Source organism: Onychomys torridus, chromosome 14 (assembly GCF_903995425.1).
Source record: "Onychomys torridus chromosome 14, mOncTor1.1, whole genome shotgun sequence".
NCBI classification, from domain to species: Eukaryota; Metazoa; Chordata; class Mammalia; order Rodentia; family Cricetidae; genus Onychomys; species Onychomys torridus.
The window spans coordinates 38,461,783-38,481,210 of record NC_050456.1 but is presented as its reverse complement, the minus strand read 5'-3'; the positions used below and the strand labels follow the sequence as shown (position 1 = coordinate 38,481,210).

At 41.9% G+C, this 19,428-nt stretch overlaps 1 protein-coding gene across 1 annotated transcript in view; it reads right to left on the bottom strand.

Moving 5' to 3' along the window:
- Positions 1-19,428, bottom strand: part of Atl1 (atlastin GTPase 1) — a 62,815-nt gene that overhangs the window by 9,804 nt on the left and 33,583 nt on the right. Inside the window, exons 7-9 of the mRNA XM_036205607.1 lie at positions 10,706-10,798; positions 9,495-9,633; positions 181-308 (exon numbers count right to left, since the gene is read on the bottom strand). Coding sequence (XP_036061500.1) covers positions 181-308; positions 9,495-9,633; positions 10,706-10,798 — 360 coding nt within the window. The remainder of the gene's footprint in view (positions 1-180; positions 309-9,494; positions 9,634-10,705; positions 10,799-19,428) is intronic.

Here is a 19,428-nt window from a genome sequence, read left to right as displayed (position 1 = left end):
TGAGTTTCCTCAAAAAAAGATTTTCTCAGAAAGTGACTTGTCTTAGGTGTGTCATAATTTTTCAAAGCCTTTTTATGGGCACCTTATACATTTGCTTCACCGAATTTTTATGTTAAGGATGTATACTCCAGGGCACGTCAAAGGGAAGAACTCACAAGAGGTACAGAAATGAGAAGATACCTTGAAGTACTCCAGCAGACCTCGGCAGGTAATTTTATTGCCATTGATCTCTTTAATATCTAGGCTCTCAGGACTAAGGAGCCATGGAATCAGTATTTTCAAGTTTTTGATGAATTCGTCATCTATTTCTACAAGTGAAAGCAAACACCATTATTTTAAAAATCCAGTCCAATCCTCCATGCCACAGAATAAAACCTCCTTCAATTGCCTATTTCCCTGGCCCCAGTGGAAATGCTACCACACACTCTCCTGTAATTTAGCTACTCCAAACTATCGGGAGTGATTCTTCCTGACACATGTCTACTCTTGGCTCTCAGTTCTACTCATATGTCTTACACTTATAAAGTATTTCTTAACATTTAATGTTAAACATATTTTATAGCTCCCCTCCCACTTTTTTTTTTTTTTTTTGAGAGAGACAGGATTTCTCTGAGTAGCCCAGGCTGGCCTAGAACTCACTCACTCTGTAGACCAGGCTGGTCTTGAACTCAGAGATTCACCTGCCTCTGCCTCCAGAGTGCTGGGATTAAAGGTGTGTGCCACCACCTCCCAGTATTACAACCTGTTTATGTAAGGATTTCATGTAGTCTGATACTCTTGGGTCTTACTTATGGTTATGTATAGAGGCTCAAAAATTAGGAAGCTGGGTGTGGTGGTGTGCACCTATAGTTCCAAATACTTGTGGGGCTGATTCAGGATCCTTTGAGTCTAGTCATTCATGTCTGCCCTGGTTAATAATAAGACCATGATAATAAAAATATCATGCTATATCCCAGGGTCTCACTATACAGGTCTTTAATTTGCAGGGGTCCTCCCGTTTCTGCCTCCTAAATGCTGAGGGTATAGATGTGTGCTACCACATCTACTTGGGGTGTGAGTGAGGGGCACGTACATGATTATAAATAGCCCATGCTGGCCTCCAACTTGTTATGTAGCCAAGGCTGGCCTTGAACTCCTCTTTCTACCTTCTAATTGCTGGGTTTATAAGCATGTGCCATCACACCCAGCTGAGACCAATCTGTAACAAAAAGGTAGGGGACAGATAATTCATGGCTTGTAATGCATTGCCTCCAAATTCTCCTGTGTTTCCTGTGCCTGCTTTGTAAGTACTGAAAGATGGGTAAACTGTGGTAACAAACTACAGTTTCAATGGCAGAATTCAGCAGCACAAACTAACACAGCAAGAAGAGGCCAGTCAGGCCTTAAAACAGATCAGCAGTAGTCTCTGATATTTACCCATTCTTAGCTATGAGCTCAAGCTTAATACACAGACTTGGTAAAACCACAGACTAGATGGTGAGACACATTCTGTACATGGTAACTTTGTAAGTCATTTTAAATGCATGGGTGTAGTTAGAGTTTTCCTGCCTGGCCCAGTCAGGACAAATCTCTCTTACCCGCCAGTCCCACAGTCGCTCAGACCCAACCAAGAAAGCACACAGAAACTTACATTGTTTACAAACTGTATGGCCGTGGCAGGCTTCTTGTTATCTACTTCTTCTATCTTAAATTAACCCATTTCTGTTAGTCTATACTTTGCCACATGGCTTGTGGCTTACCAGTGTCTTTACATGTTGCTTCTCATGGCGGCGGCTGGTGGAGTCTCTCTCCAGTCTTCTACTTCCCAGAATTCTCTTTTCTCTTGTCCCGCCTATACTTCCTGCCTGGCCACTGGCCAATCAGAACTTTATTTACATAGAGCGATATCCACAGCACTTCCCCTTTTCTTTTTTTTTTTTTTTTAGGAAGGTTTTAACTTTTACATAGTACAATTACATATAACAAAACAATTATCAAGCAAGAATTACAGTTACAATATTAAAGAAGATATCCTATCTATCTTATATTTGTGAGTCTAAGGTTTTATATCTAACTTATCTTTTATCATAATTGAGGAAATTATAACTATCTAGTCTTCAACCACATCAAAGACCTCAGAAGGATATAATATTACCTGAGAAACAGGAGAAGGATGCAAGCAACTTTCGGGAGTCTTGCAGGGTAGACAGAGACAGCTGGCAGCCTGAACAGTCACCTAATGTTCCTTTGTAATGTTGGGGCATTTGTCTTCAGCCCACAGGGCTAGAGTCTCTTGGTCACTTCTCTCAGTGTCCTGTAGAATGTCAGGCAGTTTCCTCTGTGAAGCAGGAACCTGAAGGACCATTTTGTCAAGCAAAGTTCAGTGGTCACCTTTCTATGGGTCCTGCATGTCCAGGTGATCGAACAGTCCAGGCAAGAACAGTTTCTTGCCCAAATGGCTATTTTTGCCAAGGTGAAGATAAATTCCATATGAAGTGTCTTCAATGCCCATCCTCCTCTCTGAAGTAAATCGGTGCTGCCAGGAGCAGACATGTCTCACTGTCCAGAAAGTCTAAATTTTAAAAATATTTTAAATGCCATATTCTGAAGGTCTTTGAAGTATTTGAAGATTACCTATCTATCTGAAATATGTCTATGTATATCTAGAAGACTTAACTAACATAGCTACGAGAATGATTATCATAGATGACTAATTATCAATCTATTTTTAATTATCCATTACAATTTTAAATGAGCTATATAAACATAATACCTTAAACAAGAGTAGAAATATACACACAGTATAACAAAATTAACTTTAAGTTTGTATCAATAGACTAAAGTCTATACCAATGTAAAACATTTTAAACAAGTTGTTGCTCTTTAGAAGTAAGTTCCTTAAACTACCCTTTTATCCTATTATATCTATATCATATCCCCTTTTCTTCTTTAGAAAGAGATCGTGTTTATAATCAATCTACTTTAAAGAAAAATATTGGTTTTTCTCTGTCCCACACTAGAGGGCTCTTCTGATTTGGGACACAAGAATCTCTTAACCTTTTCTTTTAGCAATATGTCTGGGTTTAGAGAAGGAGTGAGCCAATTCCATTTCCAAAGCCAGCTTGATAATTTTGGGAATTTGGGCGTAGTTTCTTTTACTACTTCCTGCTGGAGGGGGACGCTGTATCTTATGGGAACACAAAGAAAATTTTAGGATTATAGAGTAGTCCATTAAGGTGAACCTCTGAGCCAGTTGCCTTGAAACCATTCTGGATGTCAGATCATCTGGGCCATGGTGTCATCGGAGACCTTTCTGGTGGTCTTGGCTGATCAAACCTGATGTATCTTAATCTGGAACAAATCCACAGCCTCTGGCTTTCTGTGGAAACAAAAGCAGAGACTCCTTTCCAAAGCAACATATCCTTATATACAAATTTTGAAGTCAAGGTACCTTTAAAATTTACATATTTGTTTAACTCAACAGCTTTTATGATCAAATCTTTTTCTGTGGTTAAAAATCCCAAAGACAAGACAAACCAGATTCTCTGTGTAATATCCATCTTTGTAAGACTGAAACGCCACTGTGGCTGCTGGCTCCGCCCACCTCAGCTTCCCAACATGGTGATGGTACAGTTTACCGCCAGCTCTGGGTCTGGAGCCATGTGTACCATCAACTATCAGAAGCAGCTCTATCAAAGCAGTACATAGCACAGAAACATTTTTTTTTTTAACTCGCAAAGGCTAAATCCACCATGCAGCAGAGCAAAGTGTTGCTTGTAGATTCCTCATTCCTGCCACACTGCAGGTCAGACGCACACGCCAGGAACCCGCCACAGTAGCTCAAACCGGCAGGCTGCCGCTAACTTGAGGGAGACAACTAGGAAGCTGTTTTTAGCTCCGTCTTAGAATCTTTTTTCTCAGGTTTTAGGTGGAAATTCTTGCCAACACGTTGGGTGCCATTTGTAGTTAGAGTTTTCCTGCCTGGCCCAGTCAGGACAAATCTCTCTTACCCGCCAGTCCCACAGTCACTCAGACCCAACCAAGAAAGCACACAGAAACTTACATTGTTTACAAACTGTATGGCCGTGGCAGGCTTCTTGTTATCTACTTCTTCTATCTTAAATTAACCCATTTCTGTTAGTCTATACTTTGCCACATGGCTTGTGGCTTACCAGTGTCTTTACATGTTGCTTCTCATGGCGGCGGCTGGTGGAGTCTCTCTCCAGTCTTCTACTTCCCAGAATTCTCTTTTCTCTTGTCCCGCCTATACTTCCTGCCTGGCCACTGGCCAATCAGAACTTTATTTACATAGAGCGATATCCACAGCACATGGGAAAATGTGCACACTATGTATAAGAGGTATGACTTGGTTTCTTTTTTTTTTAAGCTGAGGATCGAACTCTATGACTTGGTTTCTAAGTGAATGATTACTACATCTAGACTATATCAGTTCTTCCTAAACGTCTATATAATAAAGTGTTTTCCTTATAAAACCACCTTAACACACACACACACACACACACACACACACACACACACACACACACACACTTCTACCCAAACTTTTTCTTATGAAATTGGAATGGAATGAAAATATATATAGGTCTACTAAACCAGAAAGGTAACTATTATTAAAGCAACCAGCATATTTGGGCATAATGTGCTTTGAAGATAGTGTTAGACATCTCTGCTTTCCCTGGAACCATTGTTAACTGTTCTAATGATAGGTCCATGAAATAACAACATATTAATAATAGATAATATTATTTGACCACAGTAAATTCACAGTCTGGGACATGGTTAGACAAGTTCTGATCAGTTTCCAGAGGGCCCTATGAGTGTTCAGTAGATATGTGTAGGTGGATGAACACTCAAGGTCATGTTGGATTTTCATCATTTCTTCAGTAAGTTTTGCCTCAAGAGAGCAAAAACTTCTTGGGAATCCAGGAGCTGGGCCAATGTGGTGGTTACATTAGTAACTCCATACAATGTATGCTTTATAAATAACTCTATAGAGTAGGAGCGCCAGTATAGGATTTGGGGTATAAACTAACAAAGGACAGTAACTTCTCAAGATTACCTGCCAAGTCATTAGAAATACCATTTCTTTCTTTTTTTTTTTTTTTTTTTTTTAAATTGTCTAGCACTTGACTCTGATAACTGCTGCTAAGGAAGCTGCCCCACAGTGTATGCTGTGGTTACCTGATTGTTCTACATAATTCCTTGCTAATTAAAAGACTATTTACTATGCTAGCGGAGGTATTCAATACAGTAAAAGCTAGTTGAATGTAGTATGAATGAACATGACTCAACACTTTTGACCTCTGGTTTCCAGTATGGTAAGCTCCTTCATTACTAGCAATTAAATTAATCATAACATTTTAAAGAACACTGGAAATACTTTTACTTCTGGTGCTATTGAAGATGGTAATAATTGCAATGCTTTGTAGCACAGTGGGAAGATTGTTAGTGTTGATGATGGGCTAGAAAGTTATTTCTGCCTGTGAAACAGCACGTGAGAACCTACAACAAAGAACGGTTTTCACAGTTGTTTGCATCCAGCAGACATTTCTTTGCTAGAGACAATCACTCCCATGCGAGCCCTCAGGAGAATACCACGGCTAGCCCATATGACATCCAGGATAAAAGTCACTGAGTTATAAGATTCAGGCTTTGCATGTTTGTTGCTGCTCTATTATTCCCAATAGCCAGAAATTGGAAACAATCTAGATGTCCTTCAACAGAAGAATGGATTTCAAAAATGTGACACATTTACACAATGGTGTATTACTCAGCCATTAAAAAAAAAGAAAAGAAAAGAAAAGAAATCAGCTGGGCGGTGGTGGCGCACGCCTTTAATCCCAGCACTCGGGAGGCAGAGCCAGGTGGATCTTTGTGAGTTCGAGGCCAGCCTGGTCTACAGAGCAAGATCCAGGAAAGGCACAAAGCCACACAGAGAAACCCTGTCTCGAAAAACAAAAACCAAAAAACAAAACAAAACAAAAATCGTGAAATTTGTAGGTAATAGGATGGAACTACAAATAATCCTCCTGAGCAAGGTAGCACACAGACTCAGAAAGACAAATGTGGTACACATTTGCTTATATATGGATGTTAGCTGTTAGGTCAATGCTAACCTAGCTAGAGGTTAGCTAGCATAGAAAGCTAGAGGTTGGGCATAGAGTAAGGTACTGGGGGAACAAATAGATCTCCCTAGGACAGGGAAAGAGAACAGATAGTTACAAATAGGGAGGTGTGAGACTGGAATGGGAGGATTGAGTGGAAAGGGGGAAGGAAGGGGGAAAAGAGGGAATGCAGGGAGAGACAGCTAAAATTAAGAGCCATTTGAAGGGTAGTGTGGAAACCTAATAGCTTACTAAATATATACACGTATGAAGGAGATCTGAATGAAATCGCCAAACAATGGGAAAGACAGAACCACAACTGTACGTCTCTTGTCACCAAATGACACTTCCAGTCCTGGACTGGGTTACATCTAATTGAGTGGTTTGCCAAAGGGGTCCCAGGAAAACCCCCAAATGACTCGGGCTGTGCCAAGATGATAGGTTGCTCTCCACAAGCTGACATCAAGACTGAAGACAATACCTACAAGACACACTGAACATGAAGAAGTCAAGCTGGCCTCCATAGAGCTTTCACCCTACATGTTAGCATTTGGTACAGGAAGGCACTCTCTGCACATTGCCAACACAGCCATAAACTCTTTCATCTACAGTGGTGTCCTGACTGCAAGATATGCTAATGCAACGGTGATGCAAAGTTTATGGAAGTAACCAACCAATGTCTCATTTGCCAAAGCCCCATTCTATGAGATGGAACCCATATCTGACACTGCTTGGGTGACCAAGAACCTAAGACTAGATACCCCAGGGATCTAAGGTAAAACCAAATACTACTGTTCTAAAACAAAACAAAACAAAACAAAACAACAGCAATAAAACGATTCCCAGGGACACTCTGCTATATTCATGGGTCAGTGCCTTGCTCAGTCATCAGAGAAGCTCCCTCCTGCAGTAGATGGGAACAAATACAGAGCCAGATATTATGGAAGAGTAAGAGACCTTGGAACGCTCAGCACTAAATAGGATGTCTCCAACAAAATCTTCCCCTCAGAGCTCAGGAACACCTTGAAGAAGAGGCAGAGTATAAGAGCCACAGGTGATGGAGGACACCAAGAAAACAAGGCCTTCTTATGATGATCAATGCACATAGGAATTCACAGAGACTGAGGCAGCATGCCCAGGGCCTGCATGGGTCTCTACCTGCTGGTGTCCTAGAGCTGAAGAGAGAAGTGGACACATGCCCCCATTCCTAACCCAGGAGCTATCTCCAATTGATAGCCACTTGCAAATTTCATCTCTTCCAAGGGAGTCTCACTGGGGAAACAAACTCCTCTTAAGGGTAGGCTGCATGCCCAGCAGTTAATGGCCAACAGAAAAGGAACTCCAGGGCATCTCTGGAGGTCCCCTGTCTCATAACAGCATGTCAGTGCTCTTCCTTTTTGAAGCATGATTTTATTTTTCTTCTCTCTTTTTACTCTACTGTTCCTGTGTGTACATATTATGAGATTCCTGAGTGTGGGAACGAGTGGGTCTGTTTCTTGTGCCTTCTCTTGGGCTCTTTCCCTTCTGTTTGTTTTGTCCAATCCTGATGGGTTAGTTTTTGTTTTATCTTATTTCATCTTATTATCATCCTATAGAAGAAGCCTGTTTATTTTCTATGAGAGACAGAAAGGAAGTGGATCCCTATGTGAGGGGAGGTGGGGAGGAGTTGGGAGGAACAGAGGAAGGGGAAACCATAATGGGGACATATTATGGGAGAAAAAAATCCATTTTCAATAAAAGAAAAAAATTAGTGTTGGATGGAAAAATACTGTAGATAACAGATTTTCAAAGCTGCCAAAGAAGACACTGAGAGAAAGTAGGACATTTCTGTACACAAGGTAGATTTAGCAGCAGTCCTGTAAGGTAGACAAGACTCATGAAAATAGAACCTTTAGGGCAACTGAAGCCAGTTCGTTTCTTTCTCCTGGGAGTAGCTACTTTGCAAACTCTGAGCTGACAGATGGTTGTAATCAACCACCTAGACCAACATCTTTGTGGACATGTGGACAACTGGATGGGGAACAAATTCTTACAAAGTAGGCATGTGTGTCTGTGTGATTTTTCCTAACCCTTCCGGAGCTGGGGCACTGCAAACCGCCCTAGGCGATGAGCTGCAGCTGCTGGCAACTCTAATGGCCCAGGCCAGCGGGCCTCCTTCTTCATAAGGAACTCTTGTTCAGCGTCCCCTCCTGTTTATAGCTCCCAACTCCAGAGAAGAAAGAGAGGCTTTATGGAAGCCCGTTCTTGGAGCAATGTATTCAAGACACAGTGAGGCCATTAGTAATTTCATAATCGTGAGCGGCTGTGCGTCCACTAGTGGGTTAGAGTTCAGAGGCAGCAGCAGACTACCGGCTTCTGGCATCCACATGCTAGTGCCATGTGCCCACTGCCATCTGCTGTTGCAAAAAAGAGAACAGAGGAAGATCCTCCAGTAGAAAAGCAGTGCTGCTAGCAGAGGAATTTAGAATTCTGCTTACTATATCAACTGCCAACGTTAGGGTGTCCAATAATCCCATGGACACAGGGAAAATACTTTTGCTGGTCAATTCTGCCAGTTTCTAAAAATTGGATACAAGATATGTTGTCATTTTTAATTTAATTCAAAATCCCTTTGGCAATAATTGTGCTGAAAAAATTAGTAATCTCACTGTTTCCCCCCTGGCCCAATGCAGAAAAAGCCGTAACAAATTAGACAAGAAAGTGTGGATTCCACGGTATGTTCAGTGGTAGGCCACAAGTAAAACATCAAAACTGCCTTGAACTACCTTGAATTAACCAGAGAGCAAAAGTCTCCAGAGAGTGCTTTTCTGCTCTCTGTGATGGTGATGTGAGCTTCTGAAGACCTCCTACTCCCACGTCTTTTCAAACAGGAGTCAACCTCTGGTAGTACAAATTACATGCCGTGAGAGGATACTAGCTGAAAGCAGTGTCTACTCTTTTAAAGAAACTTGTTCTTATCTGGAGAGGACTTTATTTTTTAGTGACATTTTTATAACTTATTAAATTCTCCAGCAGCTATTTTAAAGAGCCTGAGTTCAGTACTGAATGTACTGTTTGCTTTCAGTCCCAAAATATGTATTTCAACAAATGCAATATTCCAAAACTACAGATACTTTCCCATTTTGATTACTATAATAAGGGAAACCAAGCACTCACAAGCACTTTTCAGAGCACAGAGGTGAGGGGGGGCTGCTGCCTGTTGCTGGTAGATGCAGGGCTTAGGTTCCTGTCAGCTGACTCACGGGAAGCTCCAGCGCCTGGCCCACCCCACTGCCCTCACCAGCAGCGTGTCATCTGCCTTACATTAGTGCAGAAGCTAAGCCAGCAGCCACAGGCCACAGGCACCAGCAGATAAGCGATGCAAGCAAACTCAAAGGCAGACAGACAGACCTTTCAGCTTTCCATCGAAGTTTGGGTTTGTAGCCACTTTCAAGCCAGGATGAGGTAGGAGAAAACAGGAAATGTTGGTAAAACAGGAATGGATGTGCTTTCTCACATTTTGTAGTTCTTCATGCTGGTTCCCGGAGACCTGTAGAAAGTCATCCTGAAGTTGAACTTAATTGGGACAGAAACAAAGGCTTTGCTTTGCCTATCTGCTTCCATGATGGTCAAATGGCATGATGTGGCTGGGATTAAAGGGTCGAATTTGTCCATATAGCTATAACTTAAGTGTGGCAAATGCATGGTACAATTACCATAATTTACAAGCCTCTGTTTTCCTTCAAAACCACGTGGCCAGGTCTATCACAGCAGTAGGCTAATCTCTGGGGCGAATTCCTATCATAGTTCACTTTCCAGGGCTGTGATAACACCAAGACCTACCAAAAGCAACTTGGGGAAGAGAAGGCTGTTTCCGCTTCACCTTCTATTCTGTCGCCAAGGGAAGTCAGGCCAGGATCCCAAGGTCGGAACCCGGAGGCCATGGAGGAGTGCTGCTCACTGGCTGGCTCCTAGTGACTTGGTCAGTTTGCATCCTTATACTACCCAGAGCCTCCTGCCCAGGGTGGGCACCACCCACAGTAAGCTGGGCCCTCCCACACACTTTGCTAAAAGCCAATCTGATGGAAGAATTTTCTCAATTGAAATTCTCTCTTCCCAGGCGACCCTAGCTTGTATGAAGTTGTCACTAACAAACAAACAAACAAAATCAAACAAACAAATGACCAGCTCCACACTTAAATTCTAAAAAGGCATCTGAATGGCTAGGTATTTCATACAAACCTAAATACCACCAGTCCCTTCTAGACATGTGTTTAACAGTCTGTAGAAAAGGCAGAATAAAATACTTATTTAAACTGCCAGTAGAATGTGAATCTAGACGTTTACACTGTAGCATTGAACTGTTTTGTGTCTTCAGGGGGAAAGTTTTGCCTTGAGGAAGAAGTAAGTGTTTTACATATCACCTATGAAGTATCTGTATCAAAGTCATGGACAGTGACTTAAAAGCACAATTCGAAATTTTATTACAAATCCATCTTGGGTTGTTTATTAGAAAATACAAGGGGTGAGTAGAATTGTGGCTCCTGAGTATTCAGGAGACCATTTAACAGAGCCACTCTAGCTTATTCTGGGAAACAGCAGGAACCTAATAGCTAACCAACCTTGAGTCGTTTCTCCAAGAACTTGGCGCCACCATCAGCCCCATAGGAAAACTCGTATGGGAAACTCCAGTCTCGCACGAGAAATATCAGACTCTGAAAAGGAGTAAGCAAGGACAGATGAGAGTGCTTGAAGCTGCAGCCCTCTGCTTTTTACTGGAGCCAATCCTATTATTGCATCTTAACCGTGTTCCTTACCATACAGGAACACACCACAGATGTTCCTTACCATACTGTGGGAACAGCAAGCGGTCTACCAACTCCAAGATGAATGCATCCCACTGAGATCAGCAACAGTCATGATCCACCACTAAGTTGACCAAAGGGAGCCATAATTAGATTTTCTGTGGTGTGTTCCTGTCTGTCTGTCTGTCTGTCTGTCTGTCTCTGTCTCTCTGTCTCTGTCTGTCTGTCCGTCTGTCTGTCTGTCTGTCTGTCTCTCTCTCTCTCTCTCTCTCTCCCCCCCAGACCAGCCCAAAGAAGATGCAAACATTGGAGACAATCTCACTATGGAGTCCAGGCTGCTGTTGAACTCACTGTATAGACCAGACTGTCAAAGAACTCACAGCAATCTCCCTGGCAAGCAGATGCTACCAGTTTTTATGTTTTTGTTTACTTTTTAAACTTTTTAACGGTTTGTTGATTTTTATTTATGTGAAATTGTGTTTTACCTGCATGTTTGTCTGTGTGAGGGTGTCAGGGCCCCTGGAACTGACAGCCGTGAGCTGCCAGGCGGGGGCTGGGAATTGAACTCAGGTCCTCTGAAAAAGCAGCCAATGCTCTTAACCACTAGACCATCTCTCCAGTCCTTTTGTTTTCTTTTTAAAAGTTTCTTTTTAAACTTTTTGTATATATGCATCTGTGTGTAGAGGTCAGAGGACAATTGGCGACGGTTGTTCTCTCTTCCTGCCATGTGAGTTCTAGGGATCAGACTCGGTCGAGAAGCCTTAGCAGCAATCACCTCTACCCTTCAGCCATCTTGCCAGCCCTCCACCAGCTTTTTCCTAAATCTAATTATTTCACTATTTTTATAGAAATGATAGTATTCAATTTCACAAAAGTTCAAAGTCCAGAGAAAATGTAAAATGCATCCAAATCTCAAAAGCAACTACAGCCAACACTTAGTGAAGTTCACGCACCAGGAGCAGGACAGGGGAAAAAGACATGTTTATGTAAAAACACACAAGAGTATCAACGTCACAGCCAAAGTGACAAGTATTACATTAAAATATAATTGAAATTAAGTGTCTAGGAAACTTAGAATAGTGAGAAGTTTCAAGTAATTGGTTTTTCATCAACAGTTCACAAATTGTATGTTCACTTTAAAAATCTTCTGTGTTGAAACATGTTCTACATGTGGAAATCACATATAATGACATGGCCTAACACACTTTCAGGAAGCGAGCACATCCTGTAACTAGCACCCAGATGGAAAAACAAAGTCTATCACCACTGAAGCCCTCACTCCATCCTTCCTCCCTCTGCCTCTGCCTAAAGGGCACCACTACTGGGACTTGAGAAATAATAGGTTAGTTTTGTGTGTTTTCATTCAACACTGGATTTGTGAAATGCACCATACTGCTGCATAACATCTTATCATTCACAGTCATCACTGCATAACATTCCATTATGTTGAGGCTATGTTTGACCCTTAACTTGGTGCCATGAGAAAATTAGATTTCTTAGACTTCTTCTTATCTTTCCTTCCATCTCCTGTTTATTTAAATAATAACTTCGAAATAACAATAAGAAGTTTGAGTATAAATGGGTAAGATAACTAGACACTGGCAGCTCTGTCAGATGCATGTAGAAATCGTAAGGTAACTCTGTAGGTTCAATCGCCTGTGCCCCTAGGTTATGGTGTCCTTTCCCCATGATAATACTTCAAATACCAGGACCTGATGAATTTCTTTCTATTTAGATAAGGAAATCCAATTCCAACACGACTAAGTTAAAAGGCATAGAATGTCTTACCAGTTCCATAACTGGCAAGATCAGAGCCCTTTCTCTTTCCAATTAGCCCATTCTCTGTGACGGCCAAGGTGACCGCTGAGATTCTGGAGGTCGTATTAGATTAGCACTGCTGTGCAGTTCCGTTTTTATGACAATTCTACTAGCCAAGTTCCAGGGACTTCACCTACCTGTAATAGAACGACCAGTCCTGAAACTACCACTGTGGTCAGAGGGACGGGGGGGGGGGGGGGGGGTGTCTGAATGGAGTTTTCTCTCTGCAAGGGGTGAGTGGCTCCCTACACCTGAACCAATGAGAGTAGACACCCCACTGGAAGGGGTTCTGCTGATCCTCAGAAGCGGAGATTGGGGACTAGACAGAAAAACAGATCTCTACTCCTGCACCACAATGCTTTGGCTTATCGTAGATTGCAAGCCTCTGAAGGCAAAGACCGAATCTCCTGTTGCTCATTATTAGGATAAGCACAGTGCTTGGCACAGAAACAGTGTCTTGTGTAGATTCCTAATTTGGAATAATTGTCATTAATGTCAAGGGTCAAAACACTTGTATTATACTCTGTAGTCGTTAGTCCTGGCTGTGCTTCTGTTGTTTGTAACTTGATCCAGTCACACATCTGGAATCTTCGAGCGTCACACTCAGCAGGTCACCAGCCATCTTTACAGGAAAGCTGGAGTTGCCTCCCTTTCTGACTACTCTCGTTCTGGAGAAGATTTTCTGCGTAGTTTATAGTTGGTGGACAAAGTAGCTAGAAATAAAATTCTTAGCGTGACCCTCTTTATTGAATGTTACTATGGTAAGTTCTATGGGAATTGCTCATCCTTGAATACACTAAGTGTATCAGTATATTCTTATGTCGACTGGAACTCACTAGCATTTCCTACAGAGCTACTTCAAGGATTCAAGCTTTGCTTCTGTCATCTTTTAAAATACCTTCTCTCTACTACATTCATTCCATTAGCTTCTTTAGGGGCCTCATTTTGCCATGTGGTACACAAGGCTACACAGGGGTGTAGAGCCTGAAGTTTATATAATTTGTGGGGCAGGGCAGAACCTCTGTAAGAAAAATTATATAAATGTCTTGGAAAAAGCCTGATAAATATCACAAATATACAAAAACTCAGGCAAATAACTAATATACGTTTATCACACTTCTTTTTTAAAAGGTGTTCCAAGTTATGCCTCCATCATGTCCCCTACACACACACACACACACACACACACACACACTAAACAGAGCCTTACCATGTATCCCTGACTGGCCTGGCACTAGTTATGTAAACCAAGCTGGCCTCAAGTGGACTCAGGTAAGCACTAGGATGTCCCTCCAAGTTCACTGCTCCCCCAGACACAGAGTCAAGCACTTCCCCAAGAAGCACCAGCTTCTTCGAGTTGGACGCTGTAATGTCAACTTTACCAGTGTTGGGTAAAGATGACCTACTCACTTTTCCTAGGTCTTTTCGGTGGGCAAAGCTAGTACTTGTATGTGTGCATGTGTACGTGTACGTGTATGTGTGTGTGTAAGGTGTATGTGATAGAATAGTGCCTTAACTCATGCTGATGTGCACATTTTAAACACCCAGATGCAGGACCAAAATGTTTTCATCAAACTCCTTTATCATATCTGTGCCTCCTTACCCAGACAGAATCCTGAATCAGGAAATTTGGTTTTCTAGGCACAAGACAATACTGAATTATGATATCCCATAATTACTTAAAGTTTTACATCACAATACAAACCTGAAAGCCCCAGAGTAGCAATGCCAATGCTGCCATCATGGCTATGAATATTTAATGAAAGCTTTCAGCAACTTGGCATATGTTCTCTTCACTGCTAATGCTTGCTCACAGAATGGGGACATCTCCTATGATGGTCTTCTTTTATCTTTCATTTATTCTCACTAGCACAGGCACACACCACGCCATGGCGGAACGCTGGTCTTCACACCAGCTTCTTTATGAAGAAGTCATCCTGTAGATTTCTCACTTGGGGTAACAGGACACATTGCTATCACTCTACATCCTGACACAGTCTGAAACTCGATTTTACTGGCTATAAAACCTCTGGCTCAATCTTTCCTTACACAGGCCCTCTTAGTGTGTGATTGCATGGTTTTTATCTTGTTTCACCTTGATGGTGTCTTTCTCCTGTTGTGTAGATTCTGTGCAGAGAGGAGAGCTCTTTGCAGAGAGAACTAAAAATATCCACATCTACAATCTTTAGGTCTAACTTTAAATGGATGCCCATTTTTGTTTAAAAAAATGTCAAAGTATTATTTGTATCAGGAACATTTGTACCTAAAACAAGTATCCTGAAAGCAGATGTTAGCTAAGTAACTGAAGTAGACATCTGTAAGCCAGGATAAATAAAAAGAAGTACGTGGGCTTCGCATTTTTTAAAGCAATTTTTGTCTCATTCTTTGCTCTTTTCACTGGGTATTCTCCTTCAAAATAAATGAAGACGTGTAGAAAAGCCAACATGAAGCCTTACTTTCCTAAATTAGAAACTTCTCACAGTAATAGTAACCCTGGAATCGATGCTACTGTTCAAGTTCCCAAACTTGCTTGAGTGGTTCTTTGGTCAAAACAACACAGAGCTGTGGTCTCTGCAGTGCCTGGCAATTGCTATGGAGAAAACACCTCCACTGTGGACGATATCCAGGCACTGGTGGTTTACTGATTAGCTTATTAAAAATTGCTGATCGTTAGCTGACAATGGTAAGTACAGCGCCTTCCCATTGTATCCCAGGTACTTGCGTGCTTCATTTGATCACATGGAGAACTCTGAGTCGCAGCCCTCATTTCAAAAAGATATCAGTTTCCTCTGCTGAATCCTAATATAGCAAAGATGGGAAACACCATAAATCCCCCTCATTTGTCTTATAAGAATGCATCAAGTTGTAATAGTTTTTCAGAAGAATTAAACTGAGTTAGGCAAATGATTATTATATTATTATATTATCTTACAAATGGTCTTTTTATTTGCACAATGAAAATTACTGTCTATTTCTCTTTGGAAACAAACTACAGCCATTTGAAAATCATTCAGAAGGGATGTTATAGACCTACTGTGAGTTACAGTGAAAAATGAAAAAAAAAAAAATCTAAGGGCCAAACAGCTGGATGTAGCTATATGAACCAAAGATCCCAATTCAACAACATGTAAAGTACAGTGTATTCTTGGATAATATTAAGATATTAATGTTACAAGTATATGGAATATGTCAGTACATGTGTTGATGTCCATATACAAGATTTAAATGACATAGTAGGTTGGGGATTTAGCTCAGCAGTAGAGCACTTGCCTAGCAAGCACAAGGCCCTGGGTTCGATCCTCAGCTCAAAAAATAAAAATGACATGGAATTGGAAAGCTAATGCTAAATTTATGTGCATATCCACTATAAATTATGTGAAATTAATCATATCCTTTGAAAGAAAAACTGATTTAGAATCAGTAGTCAATAAATATATGAACCAGTCTTTAATGTGTTTAAATCAATCAATTTCAGTTTTAACTTCAGTTTCAGGTAGAGAAGAGCACTAAAAATTATTTTGAGACTATAAACAACAGCTTGCTTCAGTCAACAGCCCAGGAAAGCCAGCCTATCAGTAAGACTGAGGAAAGCAAACTGATGACCTTGTTTTATGGATTACAGAGGCACGAGTGGATAGTACTGGTCTTATACTGTGTCTTCTGTTGAAGCATGCTGTGTGGTTCAAGGGTGAAGGGCAGGCTGACCCCAGCCACAGTTATTTCCCTGAGCATGTCTCCCTCTGCCTAACTGATTTGATGGAAGTAGGTACTCTAGCTAAAAAAAAGCAAATTACAAAGCTTCTGCCCTTAAGACCTGTAAGTTGACTAATGAGGTGGGATATGATTATTAAAATACCAGATCATAAATACAGTTCAACAAGTGCTGGGGGTTAGGAGCAGGAAGAGACGTAGGTGGTGGCTAGGTCCAGTGCTTTGGACCTATGGCCTGGGCAGAGATCAGCTCTGCACTGTTACAGTGTGTGTGAGCAGGATTAAGTCTATAAACCACTCTGGCCGTTTCCTCACTGGATCAAAAAGAGAAAGAAATGAGAAGTAATAATGCTAGCACAGTGAGCATTCATCTGAGTACCGTATAAAACATGCTTTTGTACAGGGTCTGGAACAAACAAGCCCTGATTCAGCTGTCGTCTTTGTCCAGTAATTACATTCCATAACCTAAATGTGGAAACTGAGAGAACTTTGGCCTGGACCTTGACCCAATTCTGGGTTGCCAGATAAATAATTCTAACTCATGTAGCTCTCGGATCACCTAAATTGCTCTGGGGACAGAACCTAAGTAGTGTAGGTAGCTTTCCCGGGAAGCTGTCCTCCTTGGCCCCATCGCATATCAATTTCCGCCTCTAGCAGGCAGACAGTAACCTCTCTTTTCTCGGCGAGGTCAGGTATTTCTCTGGCATTAGTTGGCAGCTCCAACTATCACAGATTTTTGCCCAAGAATGTTTTGTCTCAAAGTGGCTTGAATCACTACCAAGGAATTTTACCAGTAAACATTTTAAATCACGGGAACTGAGTTACCTTGAATGTAATTACGTCATCTAGTCAAATAATTCCTGATTGTCTGCAGAGAGGCCTGATATGACTGAGAAATTACGACAATTTCTAATTGTCTGTGCCATGTATATCCTTAGCATGCACGTGCGCATACACACACACACACACACACACACACACACACACACACACACACACACACACACACACACACACACACACACACACTAGCGACATTCAGTTTCACTGAAAGCTCACCGAAACTGGTTAGATCACTAGTCACTACACCTCCACTCGGATGTGTGGACCTCTTTTATCTAATGGAGGGGAGTAAGTTCTGTTCTGATGTCCAGAGCACTGGCGGGACTAGAGTCCATGACGACGGTTAATAAGGGTGTTGTGGGAGGACCAGGAGAGAGCTCAGGGAAGGTCCTGGGTTAGATCTCTGTACTGCACAAAAAGAAAAGCCAACTATGGAAAAGACCAGGAGAAAGTAACTGAGAAAATAAAGTGGTAGTCCTGAGGAAATGAGTGACAAGGAGAGACTAAATGTCAAAGGTCCTCAAGCTCACACTCAAGGAAGAAGCAGAGGCTTCTCAGAGGAAGGACAGTTCACATACAGGAAAGCTTTTTTTAATTTTTCCCAAGGATTTACGCCTCTAATTTTCCTATTACAGAAAGCTTGACTATATTGACCACCATATATAGACATGGCTCTCCACCTCTCGGGACCTTCCTGCTGCAGATGTTGTATGCCAGGGTATGCACAGGGGTTGGAACAGACCTTAGCCACACTGTGCTTAAGCATGACCTGGACAGTGCAGCTTCCTGTCACAACACAGGGACAAGCTAAGTGGTCTGATGCTGAGATTATTTATGTTTCTTCCTTCCTTCCTTCCTTCCTCCCTTCCTTCCTTCCTTTTTCCCTTCCTTCTCCTTTTTCCCTTCCTTCCTTCCTTTTTCCCTTCCTTCCTTTCTTTTTCCCTTCCTTCCTTCCTTCTTTCCTTCCTTCCTTCCTCCCTCCCTCCCTCCCTTTCATTTTGGTCTCTTGAGATAGGGTTTCTCTGTGTAGCCCCAACTATCCTGGAAAACTTGCTCTGTAGACGATGCTGCCATTGAACTCACAGAGATCCACTTGCCTCTGCCTCCTGAGTGCTGGGATTAAAGGCCTGTGCCACTGCACCTGGCTGACACTGAAATGATTTACTTTGGGTGTTTATGAAGGATGCTTGCATATTACCAAGGCAGTGGATGTCACACAGCTCCAGCTCTTCTCTGCTAGCCAGTCCATCATAACTCTGCCAGCACTTCCCATCTATCTCAGGTCACCAGGCCGAGAAAGGCCCAGAAGCCAGCAGATATATTTACAGCTCTGGCCTAAGGAGATCAGGATTTAGAAATACCATGGCACTAAACAATTTAACTTTATTGACAGCGATGTGAGTTTTATAGACTAGCCTACTAAACACACCTATTATACAGACATGTATCACTGTCTAAAACATTGACCCAACTGACACTCTTAATCAACTGGGGAATATTTTCTATTTCTTTGTAACCTACAATAATTAGAGGGTATAAAATGGCTAAATAGTAAGCTCTTGGATTGCTATAGCCAAGGAGAACATTTAATGGCAAACCACAGGGTACCTTGAAGTCCATAAGCCAGCCTAAGGGAGGATCTTTTCAGGGCGTTCAGTGATAAACACTGTTATTGGCACATGGCAGAGTGAACCCCACTCTGTGAAGCCTGAGAGGTTATGAGTAACTAGCCCCTGAGAGGACACAGAGCCACACGATGGGAAACGAGCCTTTCCGGGAGTCACAAGAAACTGATGGCTGCATTTACCAGAGAGCATTAGGAAAACTCAGACTTGCTTGAAGGTGTATTTAGAATGAACTCCAAGTAACACCTGATGATCTGGAAAGCACCCACAATTAGCCATGCAGATCCAGAGCTGTGGATGTGCTCATCCAGTCAGATCAGTGTGGAGCCAGGGATGGCTCAGGAAAGTTCAAATGACCAAGGAAGCGACATTCACAGCAATGTAATATGGAGTTAAGTCTCCCATCACATCTGACCAAGACTCACCAGCTCCTAAGGAGCGGAAACTGGGTTTCCATCAAAGGGAAATACTGTCATTTTTCAATTACACCTCTTAAAGCCATAGTGAAGTTAATGTAAAGAACCTTGTTATTTATGGGATAGA